At 37.0% G+C, this 16914-nt stretch overlaps 1 protein-coding gene across 6 annotated transcripts in view; it reads left to right on the top strand.

Annotated features, from left to right (window-relative positions):
• eml4 (EMAP like 4) overlaps positions 1-16914 on the top strand; it is a 108108-nt gene that overhangs the window by 49886 nt on the left and 41308 nt on the right. For all 6 annotated transcript variants that reach the window (XM_079855022.1, XM_079855026.1, XM_079855025.1 and 3 more), the window contains exon 2: positions 7798-7977. In XM_079855022.1, the coding sequence (XP_079711148.1) occupies positions 7798-7977 (180 nt within the window). The remainder of the gene's footprint in view (positions 1-7797; positions 7978-16914) is intronic.

Raw genomic sequence — 16914 nt, 5'->3', positions numbered from 1 at the left:
AATATTTTAAATATAAGGTAAGAACAAAACACTCAAATTAATTAAGGTATTTATTACACAAAATTATTTGGTTAAAAAGGCAAACTACAGCTACAGGTTTTATTTTACCTACCATGCAAAAAAATGTAAAGAACTTTATTAAAAAATAAAAAAATATATTTTTTTTAATTGCATGGTAGAAAGAATAAAACTATGCTATTTGAACACAGCCATGGCCATTACTCTGAAATTACTTCCGGATTATTAGTCACATGGAAATATTATGTGGTCAGGTTAAACACGTCCTTGCAGTGTATACTGCAATTTTGAGCCAATGCAGAAGGGTCATCTGGGTATGCATAATATGCAAAGTGTATTGCTTATTGTAAATCTGATCTTTATGGTAGTTTCCAATAGCCAGTCATAGGGCTGCATGATTAATCGTATTTTAATCGTGATAATAAAAGCACATGCAACAGGCCTGCAGCTCTCTTAACAGTTGGTTAGTCTTTTGAGCATCAGCTAAATCTGTCCACAATCTAAGGAGAGAAGGTGGTGAAAACGCATGTCACAACACTGCTCTGTGCCTCTTATCATCATCTAATCTCACACCAGCCCCATCCATGTGTGAGTGTGGTTTTGTGTGAGTGTGTGTCGAGCCTCGGGACATTACAGTGAATCATTAACATGAAGCTTCAGTGCTGTGTAGTTAATCATGTCTGTTACATGTCTGCTGTTCTGCTGAAGACAGAGGGATCCCATTCATAAAGCTGCAGGACACACTCCCACAAACAAACACAGCCCTTCAAATCAGAACGACTCGGCAAAACCTTTGGCTTAAAGAGGTATTTCCTTTTCCCCCCAAAATGAATGTTCTGTTTCAGCCTCATCTTGTGCCAAGCTTAAATGACTTTCTTCACAGAATCACAAGACGTGACACTTTTCCATGTAACGAAAGTCATATGGGTTTTAGAACAAACATGAGGGCGAGTAAATGATGACAGAACATTCATTTTTGGGTGTTGTATTCCTTTATGACTTTCAGACAATTTCTGCAATCGATTTAAGGATTATGGAATCAACTTTTGAAGGTTAGATTTGAATATGAAAAAGGCTGGGTGAAATATATATTACTGCTCTTTTGAACTTTCTGTTATGAAAAAAAATTGTCATGATTGCCACAGAAATATTAAGCAGCACAAATGTTTTCAACATTGAGTCATTTTTGAAATGCAAATGAATTGTTGAATGGGGTTTTGAATTGTTTCATTCAAACAGGCAGTTTGATCTGATTGAAGTAAAACATAAAGACTCATTAATAAGGCCTTGGCAGCAAAATAAGTCATTCCCTACTGAACGCTGTGGTGGTGAAGCCCATAACCTTGAGATGAGGGCAGAGCCCCGGAGTCTCTGGATGCAAATGTGTGCTCTCATATCTGTGTATGAGTGTGTAATCCCCTGCGTGTAGACATGCTGACTTATTATGTATAATTCATATTGCAAGCATGCAACAATGATACTCAGTTCCCAGAGGTTGTCTGGAGCTGTGCGTGGGTATGTGTGTGTGTGCGTGTGCACGTGTGCACGCATGCGTGTGTGTGTGTGTGTGTGTGTGTGTGTGAATGATTCTGTCACAAGTACATTTACAGTAGTCTTATAAGCCACATCACCACAAAAAGAGAGGTTGGCTTTTTTGCTTTCTTCTGAAATGCAAAAATCTAGTTAGTGTAATGAATATCTCCTGTTAGATTTCAGGTTTAGTTGTGTGGTGTGAATCTAACTGAGAGTTCTTCATACAAACGTAGTTGAGATTACACCTCTCAGCGGAGGTGCGTCACTGATTCTCTCTTAGAAAAATGAAAACGAAGTGTAAAATTATTTCAGTATTTTCACTCTTAGCGCCCACATCGTTGAGGCCACTTCCTGTATGAGCTCACCTCTGCAAAGACTCAGAGTATCACAGCTTCCCTTTTTTACTCATCAAAGTTACTTCAAAGAATACCATGGTACAATTTCAAACAATTATTACCAAGATGCATTGTTGAAAAAATATGGTAACAAAATAATGAGTGTGGTCCTACTGTTTTCTTTGGACCATCTTTGGACCATCTCTTAAATAAACACACCTGAGTCATTGTATATGAGGGTTCATTTTCACATTAGCAAAAAAAAAAAAAAGTGTAAAAACAATATGCTTTCTCAATAAAACAACTATTGGTTTAAGTTTGTATATTTTATCAGTGCAACATATCTGCTAGTTGTGAAGCTTAATCATTAAACACCATTTTGATATTACAAAGAAAGAGATGTTTTCCCTGGTGAGCTTGTCAACTATGTTTCAGACAAACTGTTTGACACTACATACACTGATTAAGTGCTACACTTACTGTACTATACCCTGTAGTGTAACATATACCCTGAAAGAATATCAAAAGCAGCAGTCTAGATATTTAACAAATCAGTCAAATCATGGTTGGCTGGACACATTGTTACAGCAGCCCGATCTGAAGATCTCTTATGTTTCCACTTGCAAATAAACAATATATATAGTTAATTTGGTCAAATTAATGAAATCGAGATTCTCTCTCCAATGACTTTGGATGGATTCTGAGCGTCGTTTTTAACCACAGATGCGTGATGACGCTGCATGTGCTTTAAAGGCGTCTCATGCTTTTATAATGCAAAATTAATGTAAACACAGTCAGTTATGTCTTAAACAGGAGAAAACATGTTATTTTTAAAAAGAAATGTTATATGTCTAAATCTATCCCTAAACTTAACCTTAACCCATATAGTTACCTTACAGTACTTTAAGTGTGTAAAATAAAGTGCAACCAAAAGTATGTATGATGTCCAAATTAAACCAAAAAAGAGCACGACGCTTCCATAGGGTCCAAAGAACATGATAATTCTATAGTACTTTTCAAGTGTTCACTGAACATTTAGTTATGGCATGCATGTGTGAGTGTATAATAACCCTACTTCAGTTAAATGTTTTGTCTTCTAAACCATATAAGACTCACACATACACTCAACCAGTTTAGACATGTACAGCCTTGTGCTTTACTCCAGTTTACAAGTGTGCAAAGTGTTTTAATCATCTTCTAACCCCGTCAGCGTGACTTGATCTTTTTTTTTTTTTTTTTGCCAGGTAAGAGACGTCTCTACCGCTTTTCACGAGGGTCAAGTCCAAACTAGTTCTGTGTGGGACCAGTCTTTGCTTTCATCTAATCCTTATCTCGTACTCAGGAAGCGCGCAACTAAACACCACGTCAGATTAGCAAGGCTATCTGTTATGAATAAGTGTTGCAAATGCTAAACATTAACAACACACATCAATCAATGCTTTCGAACGTTGTGTTTGTGTGTGACTCGAGCCTGAATGTGTCTGATTGCACAACTGAGTCTTATCTCAGCTCCAAATCTGCCATTTAACCCTGAGGACTTCCTCCATAGACAGAATCAAGCATGCCAAAAACGCCTTACGAGCGTGCGATCTGGCCGCGCGCCACGGGACTGTCCTGCAGTCGAGGATCTCACTGGAGTTGTGTGTGTGAGTGTTTGTTGGTCTCTGGTCTGAGCATGGGATGTTAACACATGTTTTATGCGAGATAAATCCATTTCATTCTGAGGGAATGCGTGTTAGTTCGGAGGTGTGTGTGTGTGTGTGTGCTTAGGTGTACGTGCTGAAGGGGTGGGGGAGAAAACTGAGGAATTTGACAAGCTATTGTGAAATATGACATGTGAACAGGCCTTCCTTCCTCTTGTACCCTGCAAGGAATCATGGGTAGAAGTGTGGAGGAGGGCAGGTTTCTCCTCAGTTTAGGTGTACCCCAGAAACGTCATGCCGCTGATATATTCGGTGGAGGTTACCTGGGGATACTCGTCCACCCTCAAACCCTCCCTTTCTCTTTCTTCTTAGCACGCTCGCTCTGCCCTGTTTTTTTCCGTACGAACTGCCAGTATCAAACAACCTCCCAAAGCCATTTCCTCTCAAAGAAATGCATTGTGTTATTAACGTTTGCCCTCTCCGTGTTTCCATGGGCCGCTGAGATAAGATGGTTTGAGAGGAAGGACCTGCAGACAGGGAGGAAACTGCGGGCAGGGGAAGCAAGTGAAATATTGTGTCGTTTTGCTGCGCTCCAGACTTTGGATTTTATTAACTACTTCCTGTAACCTTGAGATGTTTGCTTTTAATTTCTTGGTAAATTTTTTACTTTGATAAAACAGTTGTTTAAGTGAAGCTGGTTCGTGTGTGTAGTGTTTTTTATGTTAACTTGTGAACATTCACTTATGTTCTGGTTCTTTAGGTCAGTGGTTCTTGGTTCTGGACTACTCTACATCAGATTGTACTTTGGACAAGTGATGACTTGACGTATCAAAATGTCTAATCGTATCAAAATGAATAAAAATGGTGGTCACATTGACATTTTGCAGGCAAAACCATTTTCGAACCAAGCAGCTTTCTGTTGGTTAACATAGCGAATTCACATGACCAACTTGAACCTGTTGCGAAATCTGTGAATAATTTTCCCAATCGTGTGGATTTCTAGTGAGTTGACGGAATTTTGCAATCACAAATTCACTGAACGGGGATAAATGTGGCCGCACCTTTACAGTCAAACATTGACATTTATTAATATAGACCATTTTTGTCTGCTTTGGTATCTGCTTTTTTTTTTTTTTTTTTTTGCTTTGTTAGTACAGATACATTTGCGCCAAAATATTGCATTTGAGTTTGGACACGCATAATTTGACATTGACAACAAAACATAGCAAATGTTTTCTCCTTTCTTTTGAAGCTTGATACGCCTATTTATTTGTGCTATTCTAACTACACAGAAAAAAAGGTGTAGGATTTCCTTTGAAAAAACAAATGTATTTGGGAATGGCTAGTAAGTTTCACAAATGACCTCAAAGAAATGGCAAGTAAAACATTGAATTAAGCATGAAATTTGGAAGTAGAAAGACTTAAATACATTTTCTTGTAAAATGTACTCCAGTGATCTTTATTTACTACTTCCAAATATATATATTTTTAGAGTGTTTGCACAATTAAATATATGAAGCCCCTAAGGGGACATGATGATGGAAATGAATATCAGATGGAAAATAATATTTAAATGTTTTTGCGTTCCCCTGAGAAGCTTTGTGTTTTTGCATTTAAAAACACGCTAAGCAATTAATTTATGTTGCATGCCATGCCACACAATATAAACTTATTTAACTAAACATCTCTCTCAAGACAATAATCGCTCAGTGTGTACCTGGCTTAAGATGGTTTAGCCTTCAATTGTAGCATGAGATTAGCATTGTAAATCTTGTGAAAGCACATCCCCATATTAAGGTTTGATCTTCCAAAGAACATTTCTGCGAACTAGAAGCTGTACGCTGGACTCTGCCTCAGAAATAGCATCCTGATGTGGATCCTGAGGGAGGAATTCTGATCCCAATTTGCCTCCTTCATTTGATGAATTACTGCTGCCATTATCAATCGCAAATAGACAAACACATTTTTACATCAAATTCAGCTGGATATTTACGGTTGATATAGCAGCAGAAATTCACCACTGATTATTCTTGGAGATGTTGCAATCATTTGGCCTTCAGATGTTGACTTTAAAAAGGAAATAAACAGGACAAAGGTGATTAATGGTAGTATTTGTGATCCTGAGGCAGGAATGAGGGGGTTGATATGCAGTTCTGACAGACTGAGTATCGATCAGTAGTTTGCGCTGGATTGGCGTCTCTGACTCACGATGGCTTGGACGGCTCCAGGAGTTTGATTGAATCGTTTCTCTCTTCATGGTTGCTGTTGCCAGATTGAACCGATTGATCTTTGTGCTAACAACTAACTGTAAAGTGTGTTAGCTCAGCTGTTGGCGGAGGATCTGGCTAATGCAGTTCGGCTTTTTGTCTAATAATGGACTCTGGGTTAGAGTGCACAGAGAGTCCCTTTTTTGTAGGGATGAAATGGTTACGGGTTGATGATAAATAGCAATAAAATGCATCAAATTAAATATCTTTAAAGCCGTGTTTGATTACCACAGCAAGCAACAGTCTCACACAGACACAGCGTGCAGTGTAGAATTGTTATGCACTGTTGTAAATTGTAATGTTAAAGTTAATGTGCATTTTGAAATCTAAATGATTCGAATAACAAGGTATATAGAATTATCCACAGAGCAGATAAAATACCTATAATCATATATCATTTTGACCCTTTTCTTAAAAATGGTTTAAGGCTGAAATGTGTGGTTTATCACAATATTGTGTGTGTGTGTGTGACCGACCTGAAGACTGCAGGCTCCGTTATCATTAAGGCTATGTGGGGAATATGACTGGATGTGCGGTGTGGTAATAGGCTTCTCGTATTTGCGCCCATGCGTTTTGTTTGTTCGAATTGTGTGTGGGTGAGAATGAGAGTACTTCCAGTGATTTATAAGTGGTGTAAAAATGTCCTACGGTCTGGTTTCAAGCTTGGATCCGAGATGTGTTGGTGTGTGAGAGTTTGAGTTGTTATATGGTATTTTATGCCCCTTAAACGAGCTAACCGCAGCTGAGAATGCTGGGCCTCCTCGATCAGGGAACCAGTCCAGCACTCAAAGTCCCGACCACAGTAACGCCTGGCAGCCCATGCCCCCCATCCAGAGCCCAGCACTGATGTTCCCAGGAATACTGATGACCTTCTGCAGCAAACAAACACTTAAAGGATAGTTCACCCCAAAATCTACATTTTTCTCAGCCTCGTGAGATTCCAAATGACTTCCTTCTTCTGTAAAAAAAGATTGTCTCAATAATTATTCTTTTTTTGTCCATACCATAAAAGTCAAAACTGTTTGGTCACCAGAATTCTTCAAAATATCTTCTTTTGTTTTCCAAAGAGGAAAGACATAAGATCCAGATTTTCAGTGTTCATATTCTCTGACAAGCAAAAGCAGCAGCTGGTGAAACTGCAAGAGGAAAGAGCGAGGCTGAATGCAGAAAAATGGCATTTGCTCACCGCTGATTTAATCTTTAATCTGCCCTCTTCTCATTCATATTTTTTCTGTGCATAAACGGCCGCAAGCTCTTTCTCCATGATGTTTGTTGACATTGGTGGTGTCTGGAGTTCAGGATTGGGAAACCTCGGATGTTACTTATCGATGGCAAATGTGCTTTGAAGAACGGCTACGATGAGGCTCTATATGGGCCGTGTGTTTGCTGACTTCTGAGCATATTCATCTAGACTACAGAGGATTGTTTTAAATCAACACTACAGTAGGAGAGTTCTGTGGAATAGTTTACACTTTCATTTGATGAAATAACCCAGAGAAGAGTCATTTATATCAGAGTGAATGAAAACAAATTTAAGTATGTCTGTATATATGCAGTGATTATTATGTTTCTAGCATGTTATATGTTTGGCAACAGTTCTTCTAACCATAATTTATGGAGTGTGTAGCTTCTCATTTCTTAAACAACCATGTATGAAGACACATCATGACCATATTCCAGGATGGCAATGTCAAGATTCATCAGGTTTAAACTGTGAAAGAACGGTTGTGAGGAGCAAGAAGAATCATTTTCTCCAGTCCAGAGCTTAAATTGACTGAAAGTGTTTGGGATGTGCTGGAGGAGACTTTACAGAGTGCTGGACTCTTGCATTGACAATACAACATCCTGACCAAACATTGATGCACCTTTTGATGGAAATAAATGTTGTGTATGTTGTGTTATATCCATCAAGAGGTGCATCAATGTTTGGTCAAGATCGTGTACTTCTATATCATGTATCTGTACTCTCTGATGAGAAATGCATCTCTGTGTGTGTGCCAGATGACAGTATCTCAGCGGCGAGCACCTCAGACGTGCAGGACCGGCTGTCGTCTCTGGAGCTGCGGGTTCAACAGCAGGAGGATGAGCTGACGGTGATGAAGGCTGCGCTGGCAGATGTGCTCAGACGTCTGGCTCAGTCCGAGGACGCCACCGCTGCCAAAAAACAGCAGGGCAGCAAAGGTAACCTAGCTCTGCTGTGTGTGTGTGTGTGTGTGTGTGTGTGTGTGTGCCTCCAGTGATCCTCACACTGTTTACACGGAGGAAGTGGAGGAGCGCAGCCAGACCAGGATCTGTTAACAGTTTCAATCCATCCTTGACCCACGGCGCTGAACGTTTCCATTTGAATAGCAGCTGTGTGTGTGTGTGTGTGTGTGTGTGTCAGTGTGTGAACGCGTGTGTGTGTGTGAGAGCGTGTGATCTTGGGGGCTGCTTGAGGGAAGGCATTTTAATGTTTGACCATTAAAACTGACTTCACTTTGTTCTCTGTTTAACGCACCGTATAAAACACACTGGCTGCCTCTTGCCCCGTTTCTCTCGCTCTCACACACACACGTATGCAGCAAACACATGCACACTAAAAGTTTGATGTTGAAATACTTTTATCCTTTCCTAGTTTAATATGTAGAGACTTTTAAGTCAGTCATTCAGTGGTTGAGAGTGAGGCGCTAACAAAACATTGCTCTGTTTGTTTGAGCGGCCCAATGTTGACAGCTGACTCAGCCAATGACGCTTGAGTTTGGAGCGGGTACCTCTTCATCTACTGGTACCGTATGTTTTTTGAAAATATAGAAGCAAAACAGTAGGCATTATTCCATAAGTGTTTTTTTTACCTCGTTACAATGCAGGGTTTCATGATCACTGAGGTCCCAAACTTGATCTAGTGAAGGGATGAAAATGTAGATTTCTCTGATCTACGTATGTGCATTTCAAGACATTTGAAGGCCATGGAGATTGGATAAAATAGCTTTAAAACCATGTCAGTGTCAATTCCTGCTCTCTCCTCTTCTTCATCACTCTTCCTTTTTCTCTCATTCTCCTTATCTTGCCCGGTCTCTTCCCCTCTTTTTAGTCTTTTCATTGTCATCTGTGTCGGCGAAGCAAGTAAACACAGGGTCAACTGATATTTATGTTTTATGAATCATTTTCTTAGAAAAGTTAATTTACTGAAGGCTACCAGGAAAGCTTGGTAACTAAGTTTATATTAAATTCATTAACAATACTGTATGTACACATTCATTATTAATCTAATGCTTAATATGATGAAAACGGCTTCGTTAATGTTTCTTGTCCACTCACATTGACAGTAAATTATATAAACTTATTTTCAATAAAAAATGGCAGAATTAGATAAAAAGTATTTTTTTTCCTGATTTTTTTTGTCGGTTGTTTAACATTTCTATCCTAAAACAGCTGTCAAATATGAAATGTTTAGTTTAGCTACTTGCATCGAGTCTCGCACTTTTTGACCTTTACTGTCCCATGAAGCCACGCGAGAACATTTATGAATGGCGGTGACACGACGCAACTGACGCTGTAGGTCACATGACAGTGACAACACGGCGGATGCAGTACGTCCAGAATGCATTAATACCACACATTCATACTTTATAGAACTTACTTTTTGAACGGTCACAAAGTAAGTTTCAAACCAAGTGTAGTTCTTACTATACAGTATGCTCTGCGATTTTGGATACAGCGAATGTCACATATGCTTGCCTTCACGTCAGAACTGAAGTGCACACACTCTGGGTTCAGGCTTTATTGTCATTAGCTTCTGATTCAGCACACATCATCACATTTTCTCTATATGATGTTTTATTAATATTTAATAAACGGCAGGACCACGTTCAGATAATCTACCATCAGCATGAGACAGTTTTCCAGCATCCACTCCTCACTCTCTATTATTCCTATCCCAGCCAGGCATATGGGGGGAGTACTCTGTGTTCGGGCCAAAATCCAGAGAAAAGCTCCATTCGTTCGGACTGCACGCCATATTCTGCCCTATATCTGATTATATGTAAGTGCAAACAAAGATGTACAATTGTGCTCAAACGTTTACATGCACATATATGTTTGCAATCCCTCTTATAAAAAAGGGCTTGTAAATGTACGAGCGGGACTGTACGTAATGACAGGGGACGAATAAAGAGAATGAATAGTTGTGCATATGAGGACAGGAGAGATTGAAGAGCTGGAGATTCTGGCACTGTGTAATCCTCTGGATCTGTGTGTCCCGGAGAACACTCTCACACCAGCAGTGTGTTTCAGTGACGCCTCACACACATCCATGACTGGACTCGAGATGCGGTCGCTCGAGACCTCATGTTCCATTCAGAAATCATTCAGACCATTTCATACAGATTCTCATTTATATGTCAGATGATAGGCTTTGGAAAAATAGATTTGAATAATTGACATTTTTAGTGTACAAATGTATCCAATTAGACCAACAGACAGACAAATTAATATTTTACTCAACACAGGCACTGACAAAGGGCAAAATTTCTTGAAAATGAAATATTAAGAGCAGAACAAAAACAGAACAATTTATATTCATTATACAAATTTCCATGACTTTAGAAGATTTTGCTCAGGTTTTTCCTGGCCTGAATTTCTTTGTTATTTCCATGTTTTTGACTACTAAAATACAGACTTGGGGTAGGCAGTATTATCTTTATTATTGTTTTATTATACATTTTATACATACAATGGTTTAGAATAATTTCAGATCTTTTTATGTTTTTGAAAGAAGTCTATTATGCTTACCAGGCTGCATTTATTTGATGAAAAATACAGTATTATGTATTATGCAATATTGTTATTCCTGTGATTAAATCTGAATTTTCAGCATCATTACTCCAGTCTTCAGTGTCACATGATCCTTCAGAAATCATTCTAATATATGATTCGATGCTCAAGAAACATTTCTGATTATTAGTGTTGAAAACCATTTTGCTGCTTCATATTTTTGTGGAAAACATCATACATTACCATTTAAAAGTTTGGGATAATAAAGATAGAAATGAATAATATCACTCAGAAAGGATGCATTACAATCACAGTAAAGAAATGAATAGTGTTACAAAAGATTTCTGTTCCAAACAAATTAATCAAAGAATCCAGAACTAAAATGATTATGCTTTCCACAAAAATATTAAGCAGCAAAAAATATTTTCAACATAGATAATAATAAGAACCATTATTAATAATTAAGCACCAAAAATAAGAATAATTATGAGTCCTAAATCAGCATGTTAGAATGGACTGGAGTAATGATGCACAATGTTTCACAATATTACTGTATTTTTCAACACATAAATGTTGCATTGGTGAGCAGAAGAGACTTATTTCCAAAACATTAAAAAAATCCAAATTATTCCAAACCTTTGACCCACAATGTATTTTATTTTATATTATACATATTATTACTTTTTTATATAAATAATCCAAAAGAGAGAGAAAAGAAAAATAGCCTAGAAACAATTTAACCAAATGAAAAGAAAGAAATAACAGTTCTGAGTCAGTGAGCAATGCAAACGGGCAAAACGAAAGCAAGCCTCTAAACAAACACAGCGATTGCCAGACGAAAGACGGCCAGCCTCTGACTCAACACACAGCACTACTCTTTCTTTATTATGACTGTTTTCCACATTTTACAGTAATAGGCATCAAAAACTGGAGGCTAATTGCCAAAATAAACCTCAAAATAATGATATTATTTATTTTAGGCATGACGACGTAAGTCGTAAGATGAATGACAGATCATCTTTCCTGACTTCTTTTCTATTGTACTTTTTTTACATGAAAATGATCAATATCAGATTTTTTAATTTGGTGCTTTCATTGTGAACATTGTGGTATATTTTTAAAACAAGAGATGGTGCATTCATACTGAAAACTATTTGTTGAATTAAGATCGATCTATCTGGGCTTCAAACTGCAACTATTTGAATTCGACACAATGCTTTGATCATATTTTAATAATTAAGAGCCTGATAGGATATCTGTTAAGCAGTTCCTGCTGTCAAAATATTATATTTGCCTTATAAGCTACTGTTCATTTTTTTAATAGAAAATACTTTTATTCAGCAAGCATGCATTAAATATATGCGGTGTAGACATTTATAATATTACAAAAGATTTGTTTCAAATAAACCCTGATCTTTTGAACTTATTATTCATCACCGAATAAATAAAATAGAATTCATCATGGTTTTCAACTATTTTCAACATTGATAAGAATGTTTTTGAGCATCATATTAGAATGATTTCTGAAGGATCATGTGACACTGAAGACTTTCTGAAGAAAATTCAGCTTTGATTACAGGAATAAATTACAGTTTAACATATATTCACATCGAAAACAGACATTTTAAATTGTAATAATATTTCACAAAATTGCTGTTTTTACTGTATTTTACAGCCTTGATGAGCAGGAGAGACTTCCTTCAAAAACATAAACTCTCACCAACCCAAAACTTTTGAACGATAGTGTATAAATTAGGAGTTATTAACATTTAAATGTTCATTATATTCAAATGTGCTTTTCTGTATGGCAATATATGCAACACTTTAGGTACTTGCACTTATTGGTGTAATACAATAATAATAATAATAATAATAACATCACTTTTTTTTTTTTTTATAAATATTTTTTAATATGAAAAATTAATATTCATTTTAAATACCGCTGTGCTGGTTCTCATTTTTCCCACTATTCTCATTCTCTCTGAATTCTCTCTCTTTTCTCTTCCCACTGCCCATATTTTCTCGCCGTGCCCTTTATGGCCCATTATTCTCCTTCATTTCTCACTCGTTTCAAGGCTGACTCACTGCTCAATCCCATATCTATTCCCCCTCATTTCCCATAATCCCCCACATTAGTATCTTTCCCCAAACTCTCACTCTTTCCACTCCAGTCGTCTCCCAAACCTCAGTCTCTCCTCATCCAGCTGCTCTCGGGACGGTATCTGTGAAAGGACTGGATCCACAGAGGAAAAGAGAAGCGTTCCCGCTCGCCGCTGAATGCTGGGCTTTGATGTGCTGTTTTTGCAGTTAATCCGATAAATATTGATGGACCACTCTGATTATTTTTGCAAGATATCTGGGTCAGTAAGGCAGTGTGCTTTATTTTGGCTGTTACTGGGGTGTTTTTATTGCTAATAAGAGTGTCTTCTTTCATATGAAGAACACTGAATGTGATTAAGAATGACTTTACCTTTACATGCTTACATTTTTTGCTGTATTTTAAGCATGAGAGTGATTGAGAATGCCAGAGGTTTGGGAGACAAACAGGCTTCTGATGGAAGGCAGATATTTCCTCGGTTTCCTGTTGAAGTTGGGTCACATAAGGACTTCCTGTGAGGCTGTGCTGACTAGACACACACACACACACACACACACACACACTACAGTATAGTGTAGTACAGTACCGTACACCGTATCTAAACAGCATGATCTGTCGTGATTCGTGACAGAAGTGTGAAGGATTAAAGGGATAGTTCACCCCAAAATGAAAATGATCCCATAATTCACTCACCCTCAAGCCATCCTAGGTGTATATGACTTTCTTCTTTCAGCCAAAACACAATCGGAGTTATATATTAAAAAATATCCTTGCTCTTCCAAGCTTTATAATGGAAGTGGATGATTTCGTAAAAGCATACGGCTCCAGGGGGTTAATAAAGCCCTTCTGAAGCCAAGCGTTTCTGTAAGAAAAATATCTATATTTATAACTTTATAAACTATAATCACTGGCTTCCTTGATGCTTGATTTGTTTATTCAATATTTTGGCTAACTTTCAACTATCAGTAATTTGGCCAAAATGTAATATGACTGAGGTTAAAATGCACCAAACGTGTTTTAAATCTAAAATATTCTCTCAGAAGAGTATTGTTCCCAAGTGCACTTATCCAGTTCCCCCCTTTTCTGTACCTGTAATCCTAGTTAAATTATTATTGTTATTATTATAGCTCAGCTAGTAGAGCATAGCACTAGCAATGGCAAGATCATGGGTGTGATTCTCATTTTGGATAAAAGTCTCTGCCAAATGCATAAATATATATATTTTTATTTTACTATTAATAGTAATAGTAATATTGATCAATATATATTTTTTTATCTGTAATATCTGTAAGATATCTTCTTGACTTTCTTGTTATTTAGCACATCTAATGCAAAAGCAGAAGTTCATTTGATCCAAAAATGTTTGAATCGGTTGATTTATCAATATGATTGTTCACTGTAACTGTAGCCAATAGGAGTCTCAGCTCTGTTTGTCTCATTTTACCATGTTTAAATCCGTTCCGCAGATTTTCCCAAAAAATCAGCACAGAAAAGATACAATATGTATGAGACTAGAGCTATTTTTTTCAATCTAAGAATAAACCAAGAGAACTAGATAATTAATATCTTGTTAAAATTGTTGATTAAATATGTATAAACATCCTGATTGGGTTTTTAAAGAAACCTGCCCGAGGGTAATTCTGGATCAGGCATTAATGTGAGCGGTAGTTGCTTTGTTGAGTCAAACACGCGCGTCACACACATTCTCTCAGCGGTCTGATGAGGTCAGCCACACACTGTGTGTTTTTGTTGTGTGCTAATGGAGCGTGAAACAGAGCCATGTGGTTCTGACATCGCATCGCCGCCTCCTGATAATATACACACGCGTACGCGTGCCCTGGAGAGAAACTATCATCTGAATCCTGCCCACAATAACTCTCTCAGAGCACAGAGGTCAAGAGAAGAGACGTTTCAGAGAGAGTTTTAAATAGCACAGCTGATGCAAACCAGTGCAATCATGGCACTGGAGTTTAGCGTGAGAATCCCAGACCAAGCTCAGTCTGACAACCACAGACAAACTATACACACATCTGAGATGCTTTTAGAAGTTCATTTATATTTTTGCAGCCAGCAAAGCTTTTAATTGTCTTAACCTCAAATCTTCGGTCAGGAAATTGGCAAAATTGAAGCAAATGCACAAACATCAAAGACAGAATGAAGTTTTTGGCTAGTAAGGGAAGTTGTGTGTGGAGTGATGATTCACGATGAAACACGAGTTGCATGATGAGGCTCGAGAGCATCGTCTTTGAAAATCTGCTGAGAAATCTGATAATAAATGCATCTCTACCACAGCGAAGCATGTCGTTTGGGGAGCTGCTTTACTGTGAAAACTCTTTTAGTGCTTCAGAGTGCAGGAGAATATTGCAGAATGGAAGAGGAATGATCAGATGTTGTTATTGAACAAGACAATGCTCCTGCTATTGCAGAGACAACCAAGAAGTGGCGTGAGAATCAGGCTCGTGTTTTGACCTGGTCAGAGTCCAGATTTGAACACTATAGTGAATATTTGGTCTTACATTAAACTCAAATGAACTGAAAGACGGCTGTTGAGTGGAACAACACTGACTCTTCTTCCTGTCTGCAAGTTGGGAAGGCTATTCCGTGCCAAGTTACTTTATCTACAGTTCTTGCCAATCTCCCGACCAGTGACTTGTGATTAAAATGTTTAAGACCATTAAAAGGGCTCTAAATAATTTGCCATTTTTGGCTTGGTCTTTTTTTTCTTTTCTTTTTTTTTTTTTTTTTCAGGAGTGTAATTTATTCAAAATCAGGTTCAAATGCGAAACAAATCTCAGATTTTCATTTCATTTTGGACCCCACTGTATGTTAAGAAAAGTTTAGGGGTTGGTATATCTTTTAGTTTTTGTATTTTATGCTCACCAAGGCTGCATTTATTTAATTAAAATACAGTAAAAACAATTAAATAGTATTTCATTTTAAAATGTTTTTTTTTTCTATTGTAATTTATTTAAATATATAATCTATTCCTGTGATCAAAGCTGAATTTTCAGCTTCATTACTCCAGTCTTCAGTGTCACATGATCCTTCAGAAATCATTCTAATATGATTTGATGCTCATTGCTTATTGTGATACTTTTTTTTTTTTTTTTTGATGAATAGAAAGTTCAAATGAACAGCATTTATTTGAAATAGTATTCACGGTCATTTTTGTTCAAGTTAATGCATACTTGCTGAATAAAACTATTAATTTCTTACTGACCCTAAAATTTGAAATCCAGTTGTGCATTTTAAAAGGTTTACATACACCTTGCAGAATCTGAAACATTTTAATTATTTTAACAAAATAAGAGGGATCATACAACTTAGTTTTTATTTAGTACTGTCCTGAATAAGATATTTTGCATAAAAGGCCAAAATATAAAAATATCAGACTTTTTAAAATTGACCCTGTCCAAATGTTTACACACCCTTGATTCTTAATACTGTGTGTCGTTCCCTGGATGATCCACGGCTGTGTTCATGTTTTGTGATGGTTGTTCTTGAGTCCCTTGTTTGTCCTGAGCAGTTAAACTGAACACTGTTCTTCAGTTCCTGCAAGTTCTTCAGTTTTCCAGCATCTTTTGCATATTTGAACCCTTTCCAGCAGTGACTGTATGATTTTGAAATACATACACACACAAAAAAAGCTTGAGCCACACTTATTATATGAATGTCATTGCATTAGATTACAAACTTTTGATATCATGTTGTTTTCTTGAATCGTCAGTGGTAGACTAGTAAATCAGAGCACTAATCCAGTTAAGTTGTCTGGATGCTATTTAAGTCAGTCTTGTCCTCTCTTTACAGTCTATCCTGTCTCTCAGTCTTCCCTGACTGTTGATCAGGTTTAATTTCATTAGTTCAAGCTTGCAAAAGTCATAGAAATGAATAGAATCTTAAATCACAGAAGTGTCTGTAAATTTCTATAGTGAATGTAAATCTAAAAAAAAAAGTATGTTCAGCTTTATATAAAAAAAAAATCATAATTTCTATAAATTAATCATTGCAACACTTTACATTAAGGTCTTTACATTAAGGTCTTTGTTCGTGTTAGTTAACAGTGCGTTAACTAATGTGAACAATGGAAATCTTATTGTAAAGTGCTACCTTTAAAAAAAAAAAAAAAAAAAAAAAAAAAAAAAAATTATATATATATATATATATATATATATATATATATGGAAAAAAAACTTATCCAACTGGACAATTCATGGATATTAAAAGTCAAATGGTGTGGGAAGGTCTACAGTTAAGTAAATGGTCCAACA

The sequence above is a fragment of the Squalius cephalus genome (genome assembly GCF_949319135.1).
Source record: "Squalius cephalus genome assembly, chromosome: 21".
NCBI lineage: Eukaryota > Metazoa > Chordata > Actinopteri > Cypriniformes > Leuciscidae > Squalius > Squalius cephalus.
This window is presented reverse-complemented; position numbering and strand designations above follow the sequence as displayed.